Source organism: Athalia rosae, chromosome 5, assembly GCF_917208135.1.
Source record: "Athalia rosae chromosome 5, iyAthRosa1.1, whole genome shotgun sequence".
Taxonomy (NCBI): Eukaryota; Metazoa; Arthropoda; class Insecta; order Hymenoptera; family Athaliidae; genus Athalia; species Athalia rosae.
The window spans coordinates 1688140-1713352 of record NC_064030.1 but is presented as its reverse complement, the minus strand read 5'-3'; the positions used below and the strand labels follow the sequence as shown (position 1 = coordinate 1713352).

The window sequence follows — 25213 nt, the reverse complement described above, 5'->3', positions numbered from 1 at the left end:
AACTATACGGGGTGGTTGGACCGGGCACCGCATACCCGATCCTCCAAACCATTATATTCCATTCGAATAAAATTTCCGCTTCGTCGAAACGGACAAACTATTCCGACGACCGGCGGACCCCGAGATTCACTGTGCGCGGTAAAAATGAGACGACGAAATCGGAATACATCATCGCACTGCGACTGGAAAACAAGATCGATCGTAATGCCGAGATTTCCGGTGGTCGATTCCGATTCTATTTCGCAGCGGCAATTACCTCTTACGATTACAGCTGTATAAGGTACGCGCGCAATGTGATTCGAGGCATATACCTCGTACATAACTAACAAGGTGGATAATACAGCCATGAACTATCGGGACGTGTAGGGTATGATCAGCGATACATCACGTTCACCATTTTTCATCGGTACGTCGATCGCTACGAAATGCAACCTTCCGTTATGAAAAATGCGTCAATTTACATCGGGCAAAACTCGGACGTTAAATTTATACGAGAGTTCATTAGGTCTCGCTATGAATTATTGATACCTAATGACAGAACTCGTTACATTACTATGTCATCGGAATTGCATTCCCTCGTCCGAAATTGATGAAATTATAAATCAAGGCTCCGTTCGTTGCGTGCCGTTACCGTCGTGTAAAAAAACCACGCGTACGTTGAAAATCGTGTTCGATTCGCGTGAAATTATCTATTCGTTTTTCTTCATTTTTTTTTTGGACAAGCGTTCTCTCGAAAAATTTTCCCTTTTCTTTTTTCACCGTCTCTGTCTTTTGTGGAGGAAAACCGCGCGCGGAATATGTGTAAAAATAACCGGTGACACACTCGCGGGGCACACGAGACTCGCGCATCGCGCACAGACTTAGATTTAGACGCGTAGAAAATACCTACGACACCTATAAACAAACTTCTTCGTGGGGTCAGGCACGTCATTTGATCAATTAGTCACTGCAGCCGGGAGACGTGACGTCATTTCGCCTCATCCCCCTTGCTCGATTCGCGTCCACTTCCTTCGATTCCAGTCTCGCGATACGCATCTCCGTACACAGGTATTTCCCGTACCGTTTCAATTTTCTCTCCGCGGCTGATGACGAGCTCGTTCAACCTGGTCGTTGCGTTATTCAATGCCCGCTATCTGCAATGTCGATTTCGTTTCCGGTCCGGTCTTGATCTCCTCCGCGCCTCGCTTCACCTCGACACGGTTCACCTAGTCGTCGTCGTCGTCGTTATCTCTTCGTTATAACAGACTACGTTGTGCGTGAGCTGCTCGCCACTCCGTCTCTCACCCTCTTCCCTCGATGCGCACGTACGTGGCAAAAGTAAAAGCGAAAAACGTGCTGAAATGCTACGGGGGTATCGACGTCGATTGGAAAAATTCGTCGTCGTATTTTACGAGCAATCAACATCCAGGATCCGAAGGAGCGGAGGCGATCAACAGGTGGGTGTGGACGTCTCCGGATCACGCTAATCATCCGATCTGAGACGATACGTTCCGAGAAGAAAACGAGGAAAAACCGGCGATCGAGCGAAGGGCAAAAGGGGCGCGGGGCCGACACGTGTGAAGGAAGCTTTAAGCTCTCGCGCGAGTGATGCGTGGAGGGCAGAGGCGTGCGAAGAACCGCGAAGGCGTGCGGAGGCGTGTGCGTGTTCCAGGAATAACTTCGGGCTTCTTATTCGACCCTGCAGCAGCAACAGCAAGAGCAAAAGCGATAGCGGCACTCGCTTTATAAAATACGTGTACATATGTATACCGTCGCGCGTATCGTACGCGACGTTTGGTTCGTGTGCGTGAAATACAGGCGCGAGTCTCACTCTATGAAAAGACGAACGCGGTCTCGCGTTCCATATATTCGTTCGGTGTATTGATAAATGAAAAATTATACGCGTATGGTACGTACATATGTACAACGGGGAGAGTATACATCATCCCGGATGTCGCATAGCGCCGCGACGTAGGTGCGTATTATCGGAGCGACGAGTGCAGGTCGCGTCGCGCGGTGCGTCTCGTATGTACATATTATATGTAATATGTGCGTTATAAATTTCACGTATTACAACTTGTAATTAGTGTAGGTTGCCGGTTCGAGTTTGATACCGACGATGAGTAACAGTTTTTTATTCGTCGAATTGAGACGGGATATCGGACTGCTGTACGACATACGTGTAACGTACGAGCGGCGGGTAATCCAATACTCTTTTTCATCGTCGCATGCGTAGGTCGATTTGTTTATTTTCAACGGAACGCCGAAAGTATCGGTATCGCGGAAGGCGATTATAATTATTAATCGGAATTTGTACGATTCGACGTTCTACCTACCCCTCAGATAATTTGAAAAAGAAAAAAAATCCCACGGAAGGAGAAAGAAAGAAAGAAAGAAAGAAAAGAATTCGGGAAGAATTCTGATTACATAACGCGATAATGCGGAGGTATTTCTTATATCTGGATCGTGTGTTATACGAGCTGTGAATCATCTCTCGCGTATCCTTGGTATTAAATACGCACTGAAAATACCTCCCGTGTAACATACCTACCTACATTTAGAGCCGAACGTTAGACGAAAGCAATTAGAGAATACCTATCATTATATTTATGCAAATACACCAGACTACCTCTGTTTTATAATGAGCGGCGAAAAAAGGCCAAGTAGAAATAGATACGAGACGAAGAAAAACGGACGATAAAACGCTCCTCCCCCCACATCGATGAATGTTTGTCGCGATTCCGTCTGATGTACGTATCATATATTTTCTTCTCGAATCGAAATGCCTCGACAATATTATATCGGTGTATAATAAACATTGAGCGCGGGTGCCGCGCGTGACATACAAATGTACATATGCAATCATTTAACACATAGATTCGAGTACGACGTATACTATATTTGCAGCGGCGGTGGTATGGATTTATAGATTTGTGGGGTGTCGGAATTAGAGGAGCGAAGAGGGTGGTAGCGGAGAGAAGAGATGGACGGAGTGATGGATAGATTGGGTTCTGGCGTAAGTCGAGGGTCCGGGGTAGGAATATAGGAAGAGGCGAGAGGAGATGAGGGAAAGGTGGAAGGGGATTGGCCCGAATTAGCAAACAGGAAGTTACGCAATAGACGAACGATCGCCTCCTCGCTTCGCTTCGCGAGCACCCAGAGAACCCGCGCGCGATACACGCGTACGCACACCTATACATGCTAAATACACGGCGTCGTCGACGACGACGAGCACAAACTTTTCAAGAGAGGGAAATCTGTGTACGCGATTCACGCCTCCCGACTACACGGACTCACGCGTCGCATAGTTCGCGCCAAATCTCTTTTACCAACACACTCGTATATTTATACACGTTCGTACACACGTGTCGCTATCCACATAACGTGTACGTAGAGACAAACTAATTGCGTACACGTACGTGTTTCTAACTATTTTATGAATGACGACCTGTAGTCCGCAGCCGTCAGAGATTGATAAGATTATCGTTACATGCATTATTTATGCCTGGCGATACGAATTATGTACATTCGCTTGTAACTATGTGTGTCCGAATTATTATCTCGTGTCCCGATGTAGTTTCGACGTAATAATTAAGCTGCGAATCGATTGAAGACGAATTTTTTTGTCATTTCTTACAGTATGCCGGAATTCGAATCGGTCCAGTCGTCAAAAAGGACATCATGAAGGCGTCCATTATGCTCGAACACGATAGCCAGTGAGTGAGACACTAGAAAATAAATAAAATTAATCAATCACTTCGGTTGATCGAAAGCGACCACTTGGAGGAAAGAGTTGAAAAAAAGATCATTTCCATCGTTCACAGGTACGCTACGATATTGGCTTTCGACGTTAAAATAGAAAAGGACGCACAGGATCTCGCCGATTCTGTGGGGGTGAAAATTTTCCAAGCTGACATTATTTATCATCTCTTCGACAAATTCACCGCCTACAGAGAAGAACTGAAACAGAGAAAACGAGATGAGAACAAACACATCGCTGTCTTCCCCTGCAAACTTAAAGTTCTTCCTCAGGTAATTGGGAGTTTGCGAATATTTTTTCAACATTTCCGATCATCGGTTCGTTTCACGTGAAAATTTTACTCAATGTTCTCAGTTCATCTTCAACTCTCGAGACCCCATCGTAATCGGCGTGATGGTCGAAGCTGGAGTGGTGAAAGAAGGAACACCGATCTGCGTACCGAGTAAAGAGGTGAGTGACTGTCGTCGAAAAATTCAAATTATCGAACATAAAAAGGAAACTATCGGTGAAAGATTTCATGTAAATGACTAGGATAATGATAATGATAAACGGTGGTGGTGAAAAATAGAAATTCTCTGCGGAAACTCGTGCGGTGTAGGTACGGTGCAAGCCATGTAGAGCGACCGGCGTAGGTATATTACATGCGCCTACCTGCAGCCTGGAACTTAATGCCAGATCTACATAGGTATGTTCGAGGTGTGCGTACACCTATGTAGACGGCGTAGCCCAGCCTTCGTCCCACACGACCCCGAGATACGCTCGATATACATTACGAGCGTGCGTAGGTTATAATTGTTAATAAAACACTCGAGTTTCTTTCCAAGACCGATTCGGGTTACAAAAAAGAAGAGGGATAGAGAAGGAGGAAGATAATTCATAAAGATTAATTTGGACAATTTTTGTTCCCTGCGGATGAAGTGAAAGTCCGGAAAATTTATCGAATAATATAATCGACGTCTATTTTCTTCGTTTCGGGTTTTACGCGGGGGACAACATGCGAGGGTGGACAGCCCTCGTCAACGTTGTTCGCGGCTCGACGTCAATAACTAGTTCGCGATTAGTTTATGAATGGCGGAGGGCGTACCAGTCATTCAGTTGGCGGCTGTGCAGTCTGACTCTGACTCTGACTGATTGAATGAGCCGCACCTTTCTCTTCCTCGTATGTTGCATATGAATGGTACGTACGCTCGTTACAACGTCGTGCAGCGTTCGTATTATTACACATAACCCCGGAAGTGCAGCTTACCGTTATAGGTATCCGTTATGTTCGTTACTTTTTTCAATCAAATTTCGCAAAATTTTCAACCAATGATTTACGGAAATGGGAGATCGAAAAAAATACCTCGGTAGGAGAGGATAAATAAAATCAGCGCGAAGTCTCAGCGCTGTCGTTCGAATTACGTAAACTAGAATGTACCGAGCTAAATTGAAGAGAACTCTGCGTATATACCTATAACTGCAACTGGAGCAAACTGGGTCCAAGCGGGACGAGGCCGAACCAGCTTACAACGTCAAATTATTCCAATTGAAAATTGACAGATTTAAAGCTTTTTCCTTCGCGCGCCGCAACTCTGACCCTGCCACGATAACTAACCCCCACAACGCCCGCGCTCTCGCCCCCTCCTCCCTCCCCCGCTCTTACAATTTCAAATATTTGATCATCCCGGAGGCAAATCCGAATTTGTTTTATTCATTTTTGCTTCGTTTTTTTTTTTTTTTTTTCATTCCTATTCTATTCACATTTACCGTTGCTTTGCCCTGGTATATTTCAGTTGTTCGGGCAATCGTTTATTCATTTGCAATTCCCGCGTAAAAATTCACAGGCGCCTTTTTTCCCCAATATTCATCTCCGTAACGATCCGTCTAATTTGTTCCTTCGCCACATGGACGCGCGTAGTTCGATCGTATACGACTCGGTACATACCTGAGTTCGGTGTAGTTTGCTGCGGGCTGCGGGTTACTAACGTATAGACGAGTAAGACGGAACAGCAGGGGGGGGTTTGGGGGGGTTGGGGGTTGGGGGGGATATATAGACGAGTTTTCAAGAGGATCATCCGCACCGGATGTTGCCGGTCACGAAGTGTTGGCTCAGGTCGGGAGCCGACCGCGTGAACGAAGGAGTTAATTCTGGGGGCTGAAAACTTACGGGATGGGATGTTAGTCGGTAGGACGGGTGATTGGTTCTGAAACCAGCCAACCGCGAAACACCTTTCAGGCCCTACAGGAGCTTAAGTAATGCAAAAAGAAGTGACGCCGCAGCGGTGGATGTACGAGGTACGGCAGGGTGAATGAGAAAAGAATGAAGAAAAAAGTAGAAAGAAAGAGAGGAAAAATATCAAAACGAAACAAAACCAACGAGAAAACCAACAAAACCGATCGCGCTGACCGGAGAGGGGGATACGCGCTACGTGATCGCGCCTTAATCGTACGAATTTTAACCCCGCATCATTTCCGCCCGAAGAATACACATTTCACTCCCGCGCGCATACGGACTCGATGTTACAATAGTAGTTACCGTAGAAGGAGAGAGGCGAAAGATCGGGAAAAAAGTTTTTAACGCGGCGTAAGAGGTTGTCCGAAAGAAGAATGCTTCCGTTCGATACCGATACTCGGACGTTGTACATACAGAGTTTTCTCGTTCACGACCTCGATCGCTCGAATTACCCGACTAGTTCGTGTGGCCCGTGTGCCGCCTATCCGTTCACACAAATCCAGCGAAATTCGAAACCCATCGTCAGATTTGCTCGGCAAACGAATTCTTACAGGAGTCTTCCTGTGTAAAGTCTCGCTTCTTGCTTCTTCGCACCGATACCTTATAAAATGTAGAAAATAAAAATAGAGAAATCATATTTTCCCACGTAGAGTTTACGTGAAATTCGTCGTACAATTTGTACAGGCGAACGGACGAAAAGTAGGGCAGGGCAGTGCAGAGCCGGATTGAGAACGACGGTGTTCGATGCGCTGTGTAAGGGGGACGTCGCGGGTCGCGAGACGGGGTATTCCATGAAGCTGATAGGGAGGTGGATTCTTTTTTATTTTTAAAAAATATTCCTTTTTTTTTTTTTTTTTTTCTCTAACGTTCGAACCTTATCGAGGCAAGTTCAACAACACGTTATCTGTTTACTACTACGTACGGAACGCGGCAGACCGAACGGTTTCACTTACCGAGAGTGATTCGCTTGAAAACACTCATCGCATCTTATCCTCCTCTTCCTCTACGGCTTTTCTACACTTTTCACATCTACGTCTTCATTTATGGACCCCTCGACCGTTCAGCTGTCCAGGCCCTCGATCCACGTGCGTCCAGGTATAATGTGGAACCGATCGCGTACGCAGGGAAAAGTAGAGGAGACGGAGGAGGAGAACGGAAAAAAATTATCGTGCACCTGTCCATTCGCGATAGTGGAGCGCCTATTGGTTTTCGTGAAAGAAGAAGATCGTTATTTCGAATTTTCTCTCACATGTCTAGTGATGAAAAAAATTCATAATCGTTCCACCGAAAAGGTATCTCCCTCGGATTCTCATTTCCAAATTAACCTAATCACGACGCGTATAGGTATACCGTATGAAACCTAAGTGAGATAGCTGAGAGTTGAAAAATTGAAGGAAAAAAAAAAAAAAAGTATACGAAAGAAAAAAATTCTGGGGTTGGGGAGGGAGGGAAGAGAGACTGATTGTGGGAGGAAGACGAGCAGAGAAGGGAAGGGAAAGGGGGATGTGTCTGGCCCCTGGACGTTCGAAGCTGACTGAGAAAGATACCCTTATATTGCTTCGCCTCTAGACGCGCAGGATGAAGCTCGTCTGTATTACGTCTCGATACGAATCACAGCGAGACTATCGCTCGTCTCGTCCGAGTTCCACTATCAGTTTTTCCCTTCACAAACCAGCGCGAAGCTAGTCTTCGTTCTCCGAACGATTGCTTGTCTCATTTTTTCCAAACGGATGAAACAAATTCAGGTCCATTACAGTAGAATTGTAATATCGTCGAATAAAAATGTGAAAAATAATGTTATTTCAGCGCAATTATCTAACTCGCACAACGCATGGTAATAATTTGATATCGGGTACTGCGAGCGTGTAATAATTCTTGCGCGCTAAATTTATATCGTACATTATACGCCGTGTAGCTGCTGGTGCTGGTGCACCTGAATCGATTGATTTTCTACCAGGTGATTTTATGAGCTCGTTACGATGTAGCCGGCGGGTGCGGAGATCGTGGAAAATAAATATTTTCAACTATCAACCGCTATACCGAGAATGAAAAAATGATAATCGAGACTTCCAAGACCGGATATATGTGAACGATTATACGCACGTATATAGGTAGGTACGTACGGTACGGTTCGTTGTTTCTTCGACGTTATATATACGTGCATCAAATTGCACTCGCGACCAACAACAATCGTATTGTAAGGTAGATATAGAGAAGAAAAAGAGACACCAAAAAAAGAAAAAAAGAAAAAGAAAAAAAAAAAAGAGGAAACTTCTTCACAGACCCCAGTATAAATTAGTTCTCTTTTTTATACTTCTTTCATTTTTTACTCGTGATTCACCTGATGATTATTGTCAGACATATTCAGAGACTACATTCTTCTTCAAATACTGCAGCACGCGTATGTACTATCTAAGAATTCGTGCTCTGAGTCACGAGGGAAAGATTAATAGTTTCTCTCGTATATTGTATAGACCCGTTTGATCGTCACGGAGTTATTACGGTAAAGGTTGTTTCTTTTTTTTCCCCCCCCTTTACACAACCCATCGTCGTACGAAACCGAAGTTGCAGTTTATTCGGTACATCAATCTGGCCAATGTTAGAAAATATAGTCATATTATCATATTGCAGTGTGTATATAACACAATATACGTACATATCTATATTTATGATTGATAAAACAGCCAGCTAGAAGGGCGAATATACGGGAAGCTTGCTATACTTTATGAGCATGAACGCGAGTGTGCGGAGAGATAAAACCGGATAACGTTCGCCGGGAAACAGGATGTTGCAGGGGGGAGAAAATAAGTGAAGTTTAGCTACGTCCTCTTCTAACGCGTATTTATACGTGTATCATATTTATATGTACACTATATTCCACACATGTCAGTTGAAGAAACGAAAATGAGCGAAAGAAACGAACGAAGAAAAACAAAATTAAAATACAAACTTGATCGATTACCCGTTGGAACTCCTGTGCGTTAGCGATCTAATTTTAACTTACCCGAAAAAGTAATTCTAAGTTCAGATGCGGCTCGGTTCAGCTACTGTTTCTCCGTATTTTCCACCCTTTCGCTCATTCTTCGTATGTTTCACGTCTTTGTATAGCGAGCGTAACAAGATAAGGGGGCTTCTTTTTTTCTTTTTTTTTTTTTCCTTAGATTCTTGTTTTTTTTTTTTTTCCTCAGGTGTACATAGGTGCACCGTAATAACACGCCTATAACCCAAAACCTATCCCACGTGGCTTCTCGAAGTTGCTTCGAAACCCGATACGCTCTGAGATCGAGGAACTGAAAACCAGGAAATTCTCATCGGTACATACGGACCTTTCAAATATCGCGTCATGTGGAAGCTGGATTAAAATTCTATAGGGGTACAAAAGAACTGAGAACGAAACCTGACCGATTAGATCTCGTGCTAAAGTTTCATTTTTTACCTGTAAAAATCAAACAGACCGAGATGATCATTTTCAGTTATCAGTGTCGCGGTACGTTTACAGGGTACACGTTATCGCGATAAAATGAATTTAATATCCCGTCATCGAACAGACTCGGCCGAAGATACGTTTTCCAATGACGGGCGCGTGGGCCAACTTCCGGCGGAAGACGTTTCCCCCCTCGCTCTTCTCCTTTTTCCTTCTGTTTGGTTCGCTCCTCGCTGACGCAGAGCTACGACTAAACGGAAGGAAGTGCGCCCGCCTTCCTCCCTGCACACCCTGTACATACAGACGTAAATGTGTGTGCCTCTATGTAGAAACTATGTATTTCCTACGGTGATCAATACCGGCTTTTCGTACAGGGGCGGGAGGGGGGGAGTTTCGGCCTGAGCCAAATGAGAAACAGAAACGCGAGATGACGTTTTTCCTCCAATGATCCGGAGATATATATGTATATCGGTAATTTTCATCGACGTTGGTCGTTGTTGTCGTTTTCCCTCTTAATTTTTATTTTTATTTTTCATTTTTTCGCCCGCGTTGCGTCATCTACTCGGAATGGCTCGCGAGAAACGTTGAAGAAAAATGATTGATACAGAAGCGTTGAGAAATTTGACTTTGTTTTTATTACACAGCTGATATACGAGATCTGAAATTCAATTTTTAGACCCGTGTGTTGTGCTTCCGACAATTTCGGCGGCTTTCGGTTTTCTCTCTTGGGATCTGGTGGTAGCGCGATAGCCAACGTACCGTCGCCAAGGAGCAGACGCGCCGCAAGACGGAAACCGGAAGTCTATTTTCGTTGAGTGAACCGAATTAGAATCCTTTATAGTTTATAGCTTCTCGTGTGGTAGATATATAGCTACGTAGTTATATACACACATGTTTACACGCGCGCGGATGCTGCTGCACTGCAGTCTGGCGCATCGTGCGATCCTAACATATTAAAATTCCTCTTTTCTTTTCTCTTATTTTCACTCCCCCGCCCCTCGCTACCTATTTTTGGAAGTATTCCGGAAAATCATGTCTTCGTACCGACAACCTCCCCTATTATTTTAGCACACGTCGCAATTTGAAAAAAAAAAAAATTATCGTCTCAAACGAAGTTTAAGATTTTTTTTGGTTTTTATTCGTCTTTTTCAACTCGCACCGTAGTGTGTAGGTATGTACCGTCAACCCATTGCAGCCAGTTTTATATAATAGTGTATTTGACATGGCCCAGACTGGAATTTAAAGCTACATAAAAATAATTATAGTTATACCGTGGAAACAACCCAGACGTTCCTAATGCGATTATAATTGCTTTTCGCGTATGAGGTTTTTTTTTTTCCTACTTTTTTTTTGTTTGTCGAAAACATTTTACCTAAATCTCTTTATGTACGTACTCAATATATGTACGACCGTATATTTTTTATACACTCATACTCGATTCCACAATTCACGCGAGTATTAAACCCAAAAGGGTTTCTCCACGCCCCTCGGCTCTTAGTTTTCTTTTTCTTTGTCTTCCTTTTCGTACGTCCAGCGGAAAGGAAATATATTAAACACATAAAAGTTCCTTTAAGGGTGTAAGGTTATATACGTGGAAAAAAAATCGTATAAAATCCGTATACCCCCTCGTAAAACAATTTTTTTTATTTCGAAAATTAATCTCTCGCTTTCCGAGACTTTTTTATAGATACATATTTTCTTTTTAAGTTTTTAATTCAAGTACCCTAACGTTTGGTCGCGCATGCCTTTTACATGTACATAGCTGCATAGTTCGTGATTTTAAATTGCTCTCGCACGATTAGCGAGCATGACGGATTGAAAGAAATTTAAGAAAAAGAAAAGAAAAATATATTTTTCATCCCTCCGGTGTCCGGTAAAAATTGTATACGGTATATATGTAGAATATTTCTACATACATCCGGTAGTGTCGTGTATAATGATATTTTATACACACGGGAAACCCGTGCCACCTACAAACTTGTCTCGTTTTTTCTCCTCGTGTGAGACGATGCGTTCTGGACCGTTCTACGGTATCACCTACGTGTATGGTATATATTTATATCTATTTCTTTACCTCTCACGGATGAAGAAATGAGCGTGTGTACATCGGTATCACGGTCGTGGAGCTGATGCGATTTCTTCGAAACGATTCAAACCGAGAGACACGAGATACGAACGATCAACGATTACTTTTGGTATAGGTATATCATTCGACCAACCGGAGGATGTAGAAAGTACGGTTCCCTCGATTCGACCCGATTGAAAATGGATTTTCTTCTCGAATTTCCCTCGAATATCGCTGAATTTTTAGCAATAGCGGAAAATTTCGCGACATTCTCAACGCGGAAAGTGGGCTGATATCGCGCGACGGAACGACGCATCTATTCGTGGCGAAATTATATTATCCATGAGTTCGGCGGCAATTTTTTCGTCGACTGTACCCCGTAGTGAATGAGTCTCGTTGACGGCTGCACCGGCAGCAGCGAACGGCAGGAAGGGCGGTAGGTCGATACCGCGCACGGCATTTCCCGTCGACGTCGCTCGCGAGTTCAACGCGAACGATAAACCCGCTTGAGAGAGCTGCGACTGTGAGTCTCCTCGACCATAAGTGCTCGGTATACGTCGTACGTACGTACAGTCAGCTCGTCGTCTGCACTCGGCGTTTAAAGTTGATCCCCGAACTCTTCCTCCTCCCGCTTTTCATTCCCTCCTTTATTATTTTCCAGTTCTATTCGCGAATCTTCGTATTCGCGCCCTCGCCTCCCCCCCTCCGCATAGCGAAACCCCTCTCCGCTCTGATTTCTTTCATTATTATCGCGAAATTTCAGCGAGGAATCATTCGATTCCGTACAGATCATGCATCCTCGATTTGTACGATTTACATCATCGGCGTACACCTGCGCGCGCGATGCCTTCGGAGCGTATACATTCGATACGAGCTGCGAGCCGGACGAAAAAGGACGAAGAAGTCATTCCGAAGGAGTTTAAAGTATATGGGGGATTTTTTTTTATGGAGGTTGGATTCGTATCCATGTATGTATCTCTCCATCCATCTCACAACTCGGTTTGCCAGGAAAAGAATGTTATTTGGGATTCCGACGGGGCCGAGAAAACTGGCTGCTATATACGCGCGGTCTTTGTATATTTACGTAGATACACGTACGCGCGTATAGATCGGACTCTGGTTTTCGAGTATTCGAACGTACACGTGCGAGATAGTCGGGAGGTGTGTGGGCGACATGCGTTAGTACCTATAGGAGTTAGTGTATTATTCCACGGAATACTTCTCCCATCGGATTATATTTGTTTGAAATTCCTTGGGATTCCGGAACGCGGGCGGCAGCTCGCGGCTATAGAGATTAAGAAGGTCTCCTCTCCGCTCCGTCCTCTTCTTATTTTCATCATTCATCTCTTTCTATATCTCTCGTCCCTTTTACGCTCTCAGCATTTTACCTGTCGTTCGAGTCGACGTCTCTCCAGACACGAATGCCGCGAGAGAGCGTCACATCCCATAGGTGTACAATAAAGGGTGGTGGTTACCGGCGAGGACGATTCCTATCCCCCACCCCACCCCACCCCACTCCACCCGATGCCCCTGCCGCGCGAATAAATCAATGAAATCTAACGGCGTTCGTCTCGCATTTGCATCCCTGGACACCCGAGGGAGGATTCCCGATTTCAATGCGGGAGAGAAAAAAATAAAAAAAACTAACCGGGTAGAAGAAAGTCCATCGAATTTACCGGCGTCGTATACATATAGTTTGGATAGTAAAATCGGGCTCGCTTATAAAATAAAAATTTAATATCTTTGAATACGTATATCTAAATATCGTAAGTTGTGTATATTGTTGTATAAGTTTATAAGCGCGTGTAACCTACGCATATTTCTACCTGTATGCCCTGGAAAAGATGTATGAGTACAACGTGCCACGTTTGGACCGTTGGTCGGTCGGGATAGCTTCGGAGTCCGTCCAAGTTTTCTCTATACGCAGAGAGAGAGAGAGAGAGAGAGAGAGAGAGAGAGAGAGAGAGAGAGAGAGAGAGAGAGAGAGAGAGAGAGAGAGAGAGAGAGAGGGATGCGTGGGCTGAGCGGCTGCTTGCCTGTCCGCCTCAATTTATTTCTTCCTAAACGCCCGCAGTGCAACAGCACGTGGGTCGCCCCTCGACCGCACCGTCGTAGCGGAGGACCAACTGCCGCAACCACCGTTCGGAATCGAGAATCCGGAATCCGGAATCCGACGAAATCCCCAAGCCCCGAAAACTCGCCTCCTTCGGAGCCGCGTCCCTTTTTCGAAAATTCGAATATTTCCAATCTCCCGGTATACGAATGATACGCGCGGTGTTATCGAGTGGAGTACGGTTGTACGGGTGATGCTGGGGGGCTAATTTAAAAATCACGGGTTTAAACCCGTCGTCGGGTTGATTCGTTGGTTCGTTTGTCCGTTGGTCGACCAATCTCCGTGGGCAGTGACTATAACTAAGCCTCGATTATCGTCCGAATGGACAATGGCCGACCGGATGTTGTTCGTGTTCTGCCCGACTCCTAAACCCACGCGATGCGTCGACCATCCTACCGTCCGTACGTCTGCCCTCCGTCCGTCCGTCCGTCGGTCCGTCCGTCCGTTCGTCCATCCGTCGCGTCGACCGTCCGAGGAGGGTCTTCTCTCGCTCGAAGGCAGAGGAGACTCTTGACTCTCTATGCTTTATACCGCGGCTTTTCACTCCACGGCAGCACCGGCAGGCACCACCACGCGGTATCACCATATACAGGTGCAACGGATGCCCTCGCCTGTATACCATCACGTGCTACACACGCTCATCTAAATATACAGGCATCCCTACCCAACCCTATTCCTACCTACCTACCTACCTACCTTCCTACCTACCTACCTAACTATGTAATCAATTTCCAGTCTCGCCGAAGCTACGTGGGATTATTTCGAGTGCTTTTAAATTAGTATATAAACGCGCATATTTATATATACAATATACATGAATATCTATATACGTATCTATATACCTCGGTACAGTTGGAGATAGGCCAGCTCACCGCTCGGGGCTGCAACGATAATTTTCTGGACGAAGGGGATGAGGAGAAGGTACACGGGCATAGATCGTAAGGGAGGTATGACGTCGGCATTGTACTCCGGGGCGACACTCGAGGAAAACTGAAAGAAGCGGGATTCTCCATAATTTAATATAATATAATTTAATATACCCGGCAAACCACCGGGCACACTTACCCACGGATCTCTGTATGGGTTTCGGACCCTTGGCACCTTTATCACGACGTGCGGTGGCCCCGACGCTGCGGTATAATACGCTCGGGGAGGGAAGAAGAGTGCGGGTCGCGGTGTAAGGCGAAAGACACGTATAAAAGCCTCGGTGGTGTGACAAAACAAATTTACAACAGACGCTCCGGCACAGACCCCCCGCCAGGATAAGGTCTTCGAGGAGCCGTTAGAGACCAGATCCAGGCCCCTCTATCTCCGTCTCTTTTTTTTTTCATCATTCTTATGTACACATAGGTATACGTAGGTATACGAACACCTACATTTCTCTTTCCCTCTCAGCGAAACAATGCCCGTTGGATTCGTCGCCTTTAAAATTGTCGTTCAGGTGGTCCTTCTCTCCTATTGTGCAATCAGACGAATGTACATGTACGTGGTCGCGAAATTGACCGATATCGCATCAGCGAACGGTACTATTGAAATTCCGCAAATTTTCCAAGAGCGTGTACAACACCCTAGGTACGCGTATTCACGAGGTATACCTTTCCCTCCGGTTCTCCTTATAGCTTCGCCGGTTATAGGATGACGAAAGGGGGGGACGTTAGTCGAACGCGGTTATTCGGAGAAGGAAAGCTCTGACAAGGAACGCGTACGACTCTGCGAAGAATTACAGCTGGTGGGTGGGACACCATCGGCGTTTCTGGTCGTTCCTCGGTAAAATGCGTAGGTATATCAAACGTACGACCAGGTGAAACGAGGGGCGTGGGCCCCGTGGGATCGGATACGTAGGATTAGCTGCGCTTTACCCCGCGCGCCAACCGTCGCCCCTTGCCGATGGATTGTACAACGTCAAAGTCATCGCACTTTCCGATCGAAATTCGACGACGGTCGTTCGATCGACGTTGTTGTTGCAAAGTCGATTCGATGAAGGGAAAACTCCGTTTGGCCGCGACGCGGAATCGCGATCGGAAGAGGAATCGCGTCGGGGGTGACCCCCGACGAGTCGACGCGTCTGTGTAACATCGCCGACGATTTTGACGACTCGCGTGTTATGCGTCGTACCGTACGTACCGTGCACTGTAAGGAGCTGGATGACATCTGGCCCACGCGTCCGCGTCGTACGTCGACTCGCGTTGCCGGCGTGGGAAAAATTGGTAGAAAAGCATCGCCATCTTGAGATCCGGTCGGTTCGGTCGTTCGGTCGGATCGCTCCAACGCGACGTGATGCCGTCTGCCACGAGAGAATCTGGTAATTGCGCAATTACGCCCTCAGAATATCCGATACATATACTCGCCCGTAGGATTTTAGCCAATTTTTATCACTCCTTCCTCTCCGCTTCTTCTTCTTCTTATTTTCTTTTCTTTATTTGGATTCTGGGGTGAAAATCCGCTGCGGAGGCGGGCACGTGTAATAGCGGGGGCGAATGAATCGACGTCGTCGTCTGCGGATCGGCGAGGAAAAGCCATCGGGCTACTTTCGGATGTAGAATTTTATTTAATTTGTACGAAAGAAAAAAAAGCTTCGGAATTTTTCACTCGCCTTTTGTACTCACTGTGTCTTATTAACGCGTACAGTATTAGGTACCTACTTTTCTTATTAAGTTAAATATAATCTTCTCTTATATTTCATCTTCCTGGCACATTACGCGATGATATATTATTGTTATTATAAACTGCATTTATGTATTTAATGATATAAATCACCGCAATTGTTTAAAAGCCAAAAGTTCTTTATTATTTTTCTTCTCTTGTTATTTGTTGCAGTTCGTCGATCTTGGAATTGTCACGAGTATAGAGTACAACCATAAGCCTGTAGAAACGGCGAGGAAAGGACAGGAAGTCTGCATAAAGATAGAATCGGTACCGGGCGAAGCCCCGAAAATGTTCGGACGACATTTTGACGAAAAAGATTTTCTCGTCAGCAAGGTAAATACCTCTTCGCATATCAATGATTACGAAATTCTGATCTTACCTCGCCACATACATATGTATGTACGTACGTACATGGGTATGGTGTACCCGTATCCCATTTACTTGTGAATATCCTCGTCGTCCTCCGCGACCGCGGGAAACTTTACTTTCTGAATTTAGCCGAGCGCATCCAAGTGTGGGCGTTCGGGGATATAGTGAGAAAGCTAAGGGAGAAGAGGAGAGAGAGAGAGAGAAAAGAGGGAGAGCAGTAGTCTCGACTGGTTCGTTGAAATTCGTCAATGAACGGAGTCAATGGCGGCACAACCCCTCAACGTTCTTTACAGTTAGAACGAGATAGGCGTATGGTATATACCTATGTATACGTGTACTTAATTGATACTTTTCTTGTTTTTTTTCTACACCTGTTCCCAGCTTCGTATTTCCTCTTCTCTCTTTGCTTTTTACGCCTCGAAGAGGTCTGCGAAAAATTTCCCCATTCCTAATATCTTCCAACTACGAGTCTCGCCGGGACGTTATTTTATCTAATTGTGGTTCGCCATCAGCGAGGCGAGTAGGATATAAATTCGTTCGGAAATCGACTGCGAAACTCGTCTCGACCAATGGCTACACTGCACCATCCTTCGTCGGTATACATATACACGCACATATATATTTCGCAACTTCGGCAAACCGTGGATACATATACGCGATAGTTTATGTACACACCTGACACAGACGTAGGTTCGATGGTACACGCATACCTTCTCACACGCGCAACCAAACCCGTCCGACGATCAATGAAACTTGACTTCTTTTTTTAGAATTCTATTCTCGAACGACGTGGGAAACGTCGCTATACGTCGTACGGTGGTACGACGATCTTTAGCTCCCCTGATATTTTGTGCCTTGCGAAATTTCTTCGCTTATCACCTGCGTGAAGAATTCAGTAGATAATCTCCATGTTCGTTGCCAGATCAATTTTCTGTAAAAGATCTCGATTGTTGTTTTTTTTTCTCGTATCAATGCCGGTGCTACGGATATTATAGTAGAAGGGGTATTCGTAGTGAACGCCGATTGGCTGCCGCCGCCATGAATGACGTCGACGCATCCGTAAGGGTGCGTTGGGTTCAAAGGCAACACCCCGAATTCTCCGACGTTCGTGCTTTGGGAAAGTTTTAGCTTGTTGACGTTTTTTCGACGTTTTATCCCGAGATTTTAATCCCGATCTTCCGCCCACGTAATCTTTGGAGTTTCATTTTCTCGTTCGTTAAATTCATTCGAACGATTCCACGCGGCTCCTGTGACCCACGCCCGCAGAATATAAATTAAACGGAAGTTTCGAACTTAACGCGAGGACGCGAAACTGACACCCATCCGTCATTCGTGACCTCGTATTTCGCGAGTTTTGCAAGCTTGCGAGATCTTCGAGTTCCCATTGGTCGTGAATCTTTTAACACGGTGATACGTGGACTTTGTCTCTATACACTAACGATCTATGGTATTCCGTAACGATTTAACCGCGTTTAAATCTGACGTTAAGTTGACTTTTGAGTAGCAGCAGCGGCAGCCTTCCTCGTGCTCTCTTACGGCAGCTGCGAGGCATGCCGCTTGTAAATTTTACATATCGCAGCAGCAACGCCAGCGCCGGCGAACGCTCCGCGGTTCCATATAAAATATAAAATACAAAATATGTACACATGTGTAATCTGTAGATATTTATGCACCTATCCGTATCCTAACTTAGCAAATATGGCGTAGGTTGTTCCGGTGGGTGGGTATAGATTCTATGGTATAGACACGGTTTGATAAGTGGGTAGAAAATCAGGCAAGAGCACCTATTCTATTTGTAATGTACCGCGTGCACGTACCCATATACATATAGCTATTTATTAATGAAAACGTTCTGCAGTGCACATATTGAGAACCCACGCTGTGCGTCCTATCAGCTGGATGCAGGTTTTCTCAATCATCGTCCATATTTATATATACCTACATCGGTTATAAATATATACGATACTATATTTAACTCGTACAACCTATCTCTAACACGTCAACCCTTTTTTCGACCTCGGCGCCTCTCGTAGTTTTCAATTTTCTTTCCTGTCCACCGCCTCGGTTTCTTCAGGGGGGTGCCATTTTCTTCGGCTCTCTTTTTTTACGTTCTATTTTATTTTATGATACAATTTTTTTTTCTTTCTCTGTACTCTTGCGTGCAACTTGTGTATACGTACATCGTGTGTATATACAGAAGAGTCTCGTAATAACTACGTTATCTGTAATCTCAATCTTCACTCCCTCAATTCGTCCCTTTCAAATAGATAACGATCGCGACAAGAGATGACCATCAGATTCAGGCGACGCCCTGACGGGATATGCGGGTGTGCGTGCATGCGTGACTTCTTATCCTTTTCTTCTCTGCCTCTACTTCTTCCTCTTCATTTTCTTCTTTTTCTTATCCGTTTGCTGCTCTTACTCCCGATGTACTCAAGACCGTGTGATGTACATGCGAGCGAGGAGTTGTTACATGCGGGCTGCTGCGGTAGCGAACATCATAAAACCACGGTGTGCGGGTCGTGAGGCGTGTTGACCGTTCCTGCTTATGGGAAAGCAATTAAAATTATGGGAATTCACGGGGGGGAAGTGAAAACCTCTCGATCTCGCCTGGAATCGGAACAGATTTTACACACCTACCCGGTACATCGGTAGAAAAAGAAAATCACCAATCGTTGACGGAGAGAAAATTATAAAAACGCCTCTATATGCACATTGCTCAACCAGGAAGCAAGGAATGACGCGCGTAGCTTCATTTAGTTATTCCTAATGTGCTCCCGGAAAATAAAACGGGGTCAACGTCAACGTGAAATATGTATATATGTATATATATCTATCTACGTGAAAATTACATGGCCAACAAAAAATTCTTTTTCTCCCAGCTTCGAGAAAATCTTCCCTCAATACCTCCGAGTATTTTTGTGACATTTTGGATTTATTCGAATTCGTTGGTTCGGATGTGCAGCGGTTCAATTTCCACACTCAAGGTGACCAAAAAAGTATCTCGGAGCTGATTTGAACATGAGCTGAAAATGAAGTGTGAGATTTTCTAGTTTCCTCAGGTTTTTATCCTCTTTTTTCTCTTTGTTATAAATATAGTTCAGAGTTTCTCGTTTCAAAGCATTTCCTGCACATAACGTTAAGTTATAGTAGTCGTCGGTTCTGGTGATACGCGATGCGATGTTGGTCGACTGGGTGAGGCAAGGCTAGTCCAACGTAGTCGGTCAATTCGCGTAATGGGACACGCCTTTAAAAATATAGGCGCGGGTACCACACCCCTTAAACTTTGCACGATATATGGAAATAACCTGAGACTTCGCGAGCGTATCCCACATACCTCGGGGTTTGTTTCGCTAATAAAACAATATCACGCCCACATTTTTGCACGCTTGTATTATTACACTTTGCCACATCGCTGCAGCCCCCCAGCTCGTTTCTCCCGTGGGTCTAATCACCTTCCATTTATAGAAAACTACCGTCTACCCTACGCTCCTTCTGTCAATGACGCCCACGACGTCACCTATCCCACCTATACATGCGCGAAAACTCAAGTAATTATCGACGAACCATTGACAATTAGTAGCCGCATATAGAATTTGTAGGAGTCTGTCGGTGGTTACTAATTAATTATATTTAAAATACCAGGCATCACACGAGAGCTGCCGATCGGAATTTCCTGCGTTAAATTTTTCACGTGTCTATATATATATACATACGTATTGGGAAAAAGAAGATCTTGTAACGGATATCCGTTCGAAGGTCCCTAAGTAAATATAAATATAAATTCGTTGCGTCATTCTGACTCTGCAGCGGCGATGCCACGGAATATATTACACGTGGTTCGATAAAATCAACGTATTTCCGAACGCCTCGATTTCCGACCTGGAATCATTCGGTCGTCAAATTTTCGTGTAACACGATTTTTCTATGGGTTCGCAATTATTCGGTTGTCCCGTAACCGGAAGTACGGTATGACGAATCGCCGCGGTTACACATCGGGTGTAAAATTTAATGAATGAAGTCTACGGCGTAAGAGCGTTTCCCATTCGGTCGGTCCCTCATTCATCGTTACCACTCGGTATTTCCCATTCACTCATTGGGTGGCGAAGCCGTGAATTCAGAAGACGTTCGGGATCCCCCGACGTACGGTCCCTAAACTTCGACTCTTTGACCTCGTAATGTACATGGGAGTAGCCCGAGCCCCGGGGATGCAGGGATCCGGACGGCGTGGAGCTCGTAACCCAGTAACTGGACGGGGAGCAGAATTTCATTGAGAGCTTCGAACTTAACTGGGTCAAAACGGGGATGATACCCCGCGATAATAGCGATGGACTCGAGAAAACCGCGTGCGACGAACAAGCTTTTCTCCACCGCTCTTCGTACGTTTCGTAATTGATGAATATTTTTTTTTTTGTTCTTTCATTTTACTCGATTGTCCGAGCGCGACGTCCATAATTTTCAAGTTTCCATTTTGCTACTTCTGTTTCTTTCATCGATGAGAGAATGAATGGTACGAGTCTATTATTCGCAGCCATCGCTCTTTACGCGGATCTTTGAAATTCGACGGTCCCTACTCGAGGTTGCGAGGGGATCCTTACGCGAACCTGGATATACCTCTGACGTAATTCCATCCCCCTAGCAACGCCCCGGAGCCGAGAGAATCGGGTCAACTTTGTCCTCAATGAAAATATCCCAGGCGAAGCGACACTCTTTATACAATATACCGTACGTATACGATCACGGGTATACAGAAAAGTGGAGCTCTCGAGAACGTTTTATAATAATTGCGAGAAGTGGAAGCTTTGTTCGGAATTCGCTGCCTCTTCCGTTCTTCTGGTTTTCCCTTTCTTTTCTTCTCCTTTTTTTCTTTTTTCTCTTTTTCTTTCATCCATTCAATCGTCCGCGCAGTTGAAGATAAACGCTGTATTAATATATCCAGAAAACTTGATGATAAGTCCAAGTCGAGTATTACGCTTGGCCGCGACGAGGAAATATTATAACCATGAGACGATGTACTTACGACTTTATATTTCACGCGTACAAAAAAAGTGAGGATGAGGCAAGCCGCAGCATCAACCGACTATGCACCATCTGCGGACAGGAAACACGCTGCAGTCTGATCTCCAGTTTTTCTCTTTATAACATTCGAAATCCGGTTGCCGAACTTACTCTCCCAGGACACATACGTACCCGTCGAACAAACCAGTATACAGAAATATTATACTGGGCAGCTGAAGTCGCGCCGAGGCAATACCGGCGTGGCGTCACGTTCATTTACATACGTTCGTGTAACACGGCGGTGGTACCGGCTAACGTCGTTCGTTCGAGTTTCTTTTTTACCATTGCACAGAATTCAATTGTGATCGCGACGCGCTTCGAGGAATGCGAAGTTTGAGGATTCGGAATTACGCGTAGGTACACACACAGCGACGCACGTCGTAACTCGGTTCATGGGTGAGAACTCTAAGGACAAATCCCTGGAGAATTAGGTCACCGGGACTCGAGTGACGTCATAGTTCCCATGGCGACGATCTGCGGTCTCCCCGAGACGCTGCGACCTCCCCATTTCCACACCTACACTTCGTTACTTCCCATTTCCGTTTTTGGCATTTTTTTTTCTTTTTCCTCCTCTTGCGATAATGATCGAGTTATCGCCAATTTTTCACTTTTTGAAGCAGAAAAATGGGGATATCTCGATGAGAAAAATTCGTAGATCAATTTAGCTTTTAGATTCGTGTTCCTGAGATCGAATTGCGTCAATAGAGTGTCATATAATCAAATTTAAAACCACTTTGATCCCGGCCCCAAGACGCAACATTTCTTTCCATTCATTGTCAGGCTTATGTGGTATTCTCATCTATTTCACGCTCAGGAATCCGAGTTCACAAGCTAAATTGATGTACGTCCTTATACTTCTTGGGATTTAGTCAACGCCCTTTGTCATCCTACGCTCCCTTTTTAGTATGCAAAGACCGGTTGATCGGAGGAAGGAAGAAAGATTCACGTCCGGTGACCACCTGTCCGTCCAATCTTACCACTTATTTCCTCTACCACTACCTCACCTCCCATGAGGCTGTGCATACACGTGCATCTGACTCCTTGTCTTTTTGCCTTCGCGCCGCTCTCTTCCGGTTGCATCCTTCGCCTACTTCCGGTTTTCAAAGAATTTCTCCCCACAGCTTGCTTATACGGCACGTGTCCGTCGGTGTCACGGGTTTCTTTTCGAACCGACACCGACACGAAACTTCCTCACCTTCTTCCTCTCGATCGTAAAAAAAGGAAGAATAGAAAAAAACGATTCTCATAAATGTGGATGACTTTGGCTTCTTTTATCTTCGATTATATCAGTTGTATCTACACATTGGTCGCTTGACCATGAAAGAGATTTTATCAGAGGAAAAAGGATAGAAAAAAATCACGGAGGATTTGACAAAACCGCGACGTATTTGTTTCCTGTTTTCCATACCGCGTTCTCAAAGCCTTGCATCGCGTTGTAATCTCGAAAAAAAAAAAAAACTTCGAACAAGACAATCGATAAAAAAATACCTACAGCCAATGACTTGTACAAAATCGCCGACTAATGATCCTCGTCGAAAAAGAGTTTGTCTTATCTTATCTTTATTTTTTTCTTTCTGTCGTGTTCTTTTTTTTTTAATATCAAAAATCCCGACATCAACGCGACTATATCTTTATCATAAATTGCTATTCTTATGATCAGGTGCTGTGCGATACAGCTGCAAACAACCGTCAAATTTATGAATGAAAAGAGCGATCGATCGGTCGCGTGGGACGCGGCCAAGCGGATAATGGACAGAGTGAGACAGAAAGGAAAAAAAAAACGAATTTAAAAAATAACAAATTTACAACTCATGTTCCCTCTGCGCTGCACGGTGACTAGACACATCGCTACCTGCACGCAACCCCGTGTACGTACATACATATGTAGGGTGGGTTGAAAAATATTTTTTTTTTTTTTATTTTCTTAGCAAGGGGGCAGAATTTGTACATTATAAAAAAAGAAAATTTTCAAATGTGTTTCACAAACACATCTATAAAATTGACCGATTTATCCCCATTTTTTCGCGATTTCTACCATAAATTTGAGGATATGTCTGCTCCAAATATTCGAATTTTTTGGTCTACGAGCAAACCCGAGCTAAGCTGGAATCAGCGCAGCTAGCAGCGTAGCGCTTTGTTGTGAGACGTCACCTTCAGGGCTGAGCAGAGGTGACGCCCCAAAACAAACCGCGCGCCCGTGGCTACCTGACTCCAGCAAAGCTCGGGCTCTCTTGTAGACCGAGAAATTCAAATATTTCGACCCATAGATGGATTGCGACGAATCAAAGTGGGTCTACGACTAAAACCAATCGATATGTCTTAATTTTTCTGCTCCCAACAGCGAATAATTGATGATTACTCGATCGATTGGATGAGTAGATGATTTTGGCTTTCAGATTTGGATTCCTGAGCTAATTATACGTGAGATTACCCTTGAAAAACCGAAAAAAAATCGATTTTTGAGCAGATAAAAAATCGTTTTTTGGGCCAAAAGTAAAGTAGTTTTAAAATTGATTGTATTACACTTTTCTGACGTATTTTGACCTCAGAAATCCGAATCTGAAAGAAAAATTGACCTATCTTCAAAATTGACCGAGTTATCGCCAATTTTCAGCTTTTGGGGGTCAAAAATAAAAAATTCATTTTTTAATCTATTTAAATGTAATTTGAGCTCAGGAATCCGAATCCGGAAGAAAAATTGATCTATCTACCAAAATGACCGAGTTATCCCCATTTTTTCGCGATTTTTGGCATAAATTTGAGGATATCTCGAAGGGAAAAAATCGTAGCTCAATTTTCTCAACGGATTCGTGTTCCTGAGGTCAAAATACATAAGAAAAGTGCCATACGATCAATTTTAAAAAATAAAAATTTTTGGCCAAAATTTGAGATTTTTCCAAGGGGTACCCCTTACGATTTTTTCAAATTTTGACCAAAAATTTTTATTTTTAAAAATTGATCGTATGGCACTTTTCTTATGTATTTTGACCTCAGGAACACGAATCCGTTGAGAAAATTGAGCTACGATTTTTTCCCTTCGAGATATCCTCAAATTTATGCCAAAAATCGCGAAAAAATGGGGATAACTCGGTCATTTTGGTAGATAGATCAATTTTTCTTCCGGATTCGGATTCCTGAGCTCAAATTACAAAAAGATACACTAAAAAATGAATTTTTTATTTTTGACCCCCAAAAGCTGAAAATTGGCGATAACTCGGTCAATTTTAGAGATAGATCATTTTTTCTTTCAGATTCGGATTTCTGAGGTCAAAATACGTCAGAAAAGTGTAATACAATCAATTTTCAAACTACTTTACTTTTGGCCCAAAAATCGATTTTTTTTTTTACTTTTGATGGGTAATCTCACATATAATCAGCTCAGGAATCCAAATCTGAAAGCCAAAATCATCTACTCATGCAATCGATTGAGTAATCATTAGGTGGAAAACATTTTTTTGCTAGAAGTACCCCACTTGATTAATTAGTTATTCAAAAAACGAGTGGGCTACCTCAAAATGTTCTTTTTTTATAAGGTACAAATTTTGTCCCCATGCTAAGAAAATAAAAAAAAAATTCCTTCAACTCAC

The 25213-nt window shown here is 44.3% G+C and overlaps 1 protein-coding gene across 1 annotated transcript in view; it reads left to right on the top strand.

The window, feature by feature from the left end:
* LOC105691222 (eukaryotic translation initiation factor 5B) overlaps window positions 1–25213 on the top strand; it is a 57454-nt gene that overhangs the window by 23638 nt on the left and 8603 nt on the right. Inside the window, exons 14-17 of the mRNA XM_012409559.3 lie at window positions 3619–3695; window positions 3804–4011; window positions 4094–4189; window positions 16371–16532. Of these exons, the coding sequence (XP_012264982.2) occupies window positions 3619–3695; window positions 3804–4011; window positions 4094–4189; window positions 16371–16532 (543 nt within the window). The remainder of the gene's footprint in view (window positions 1–3618; window positions 3696–3803; window positions 4012–4093; window positions 4190–16370; window positions 16533–25213) is intronic.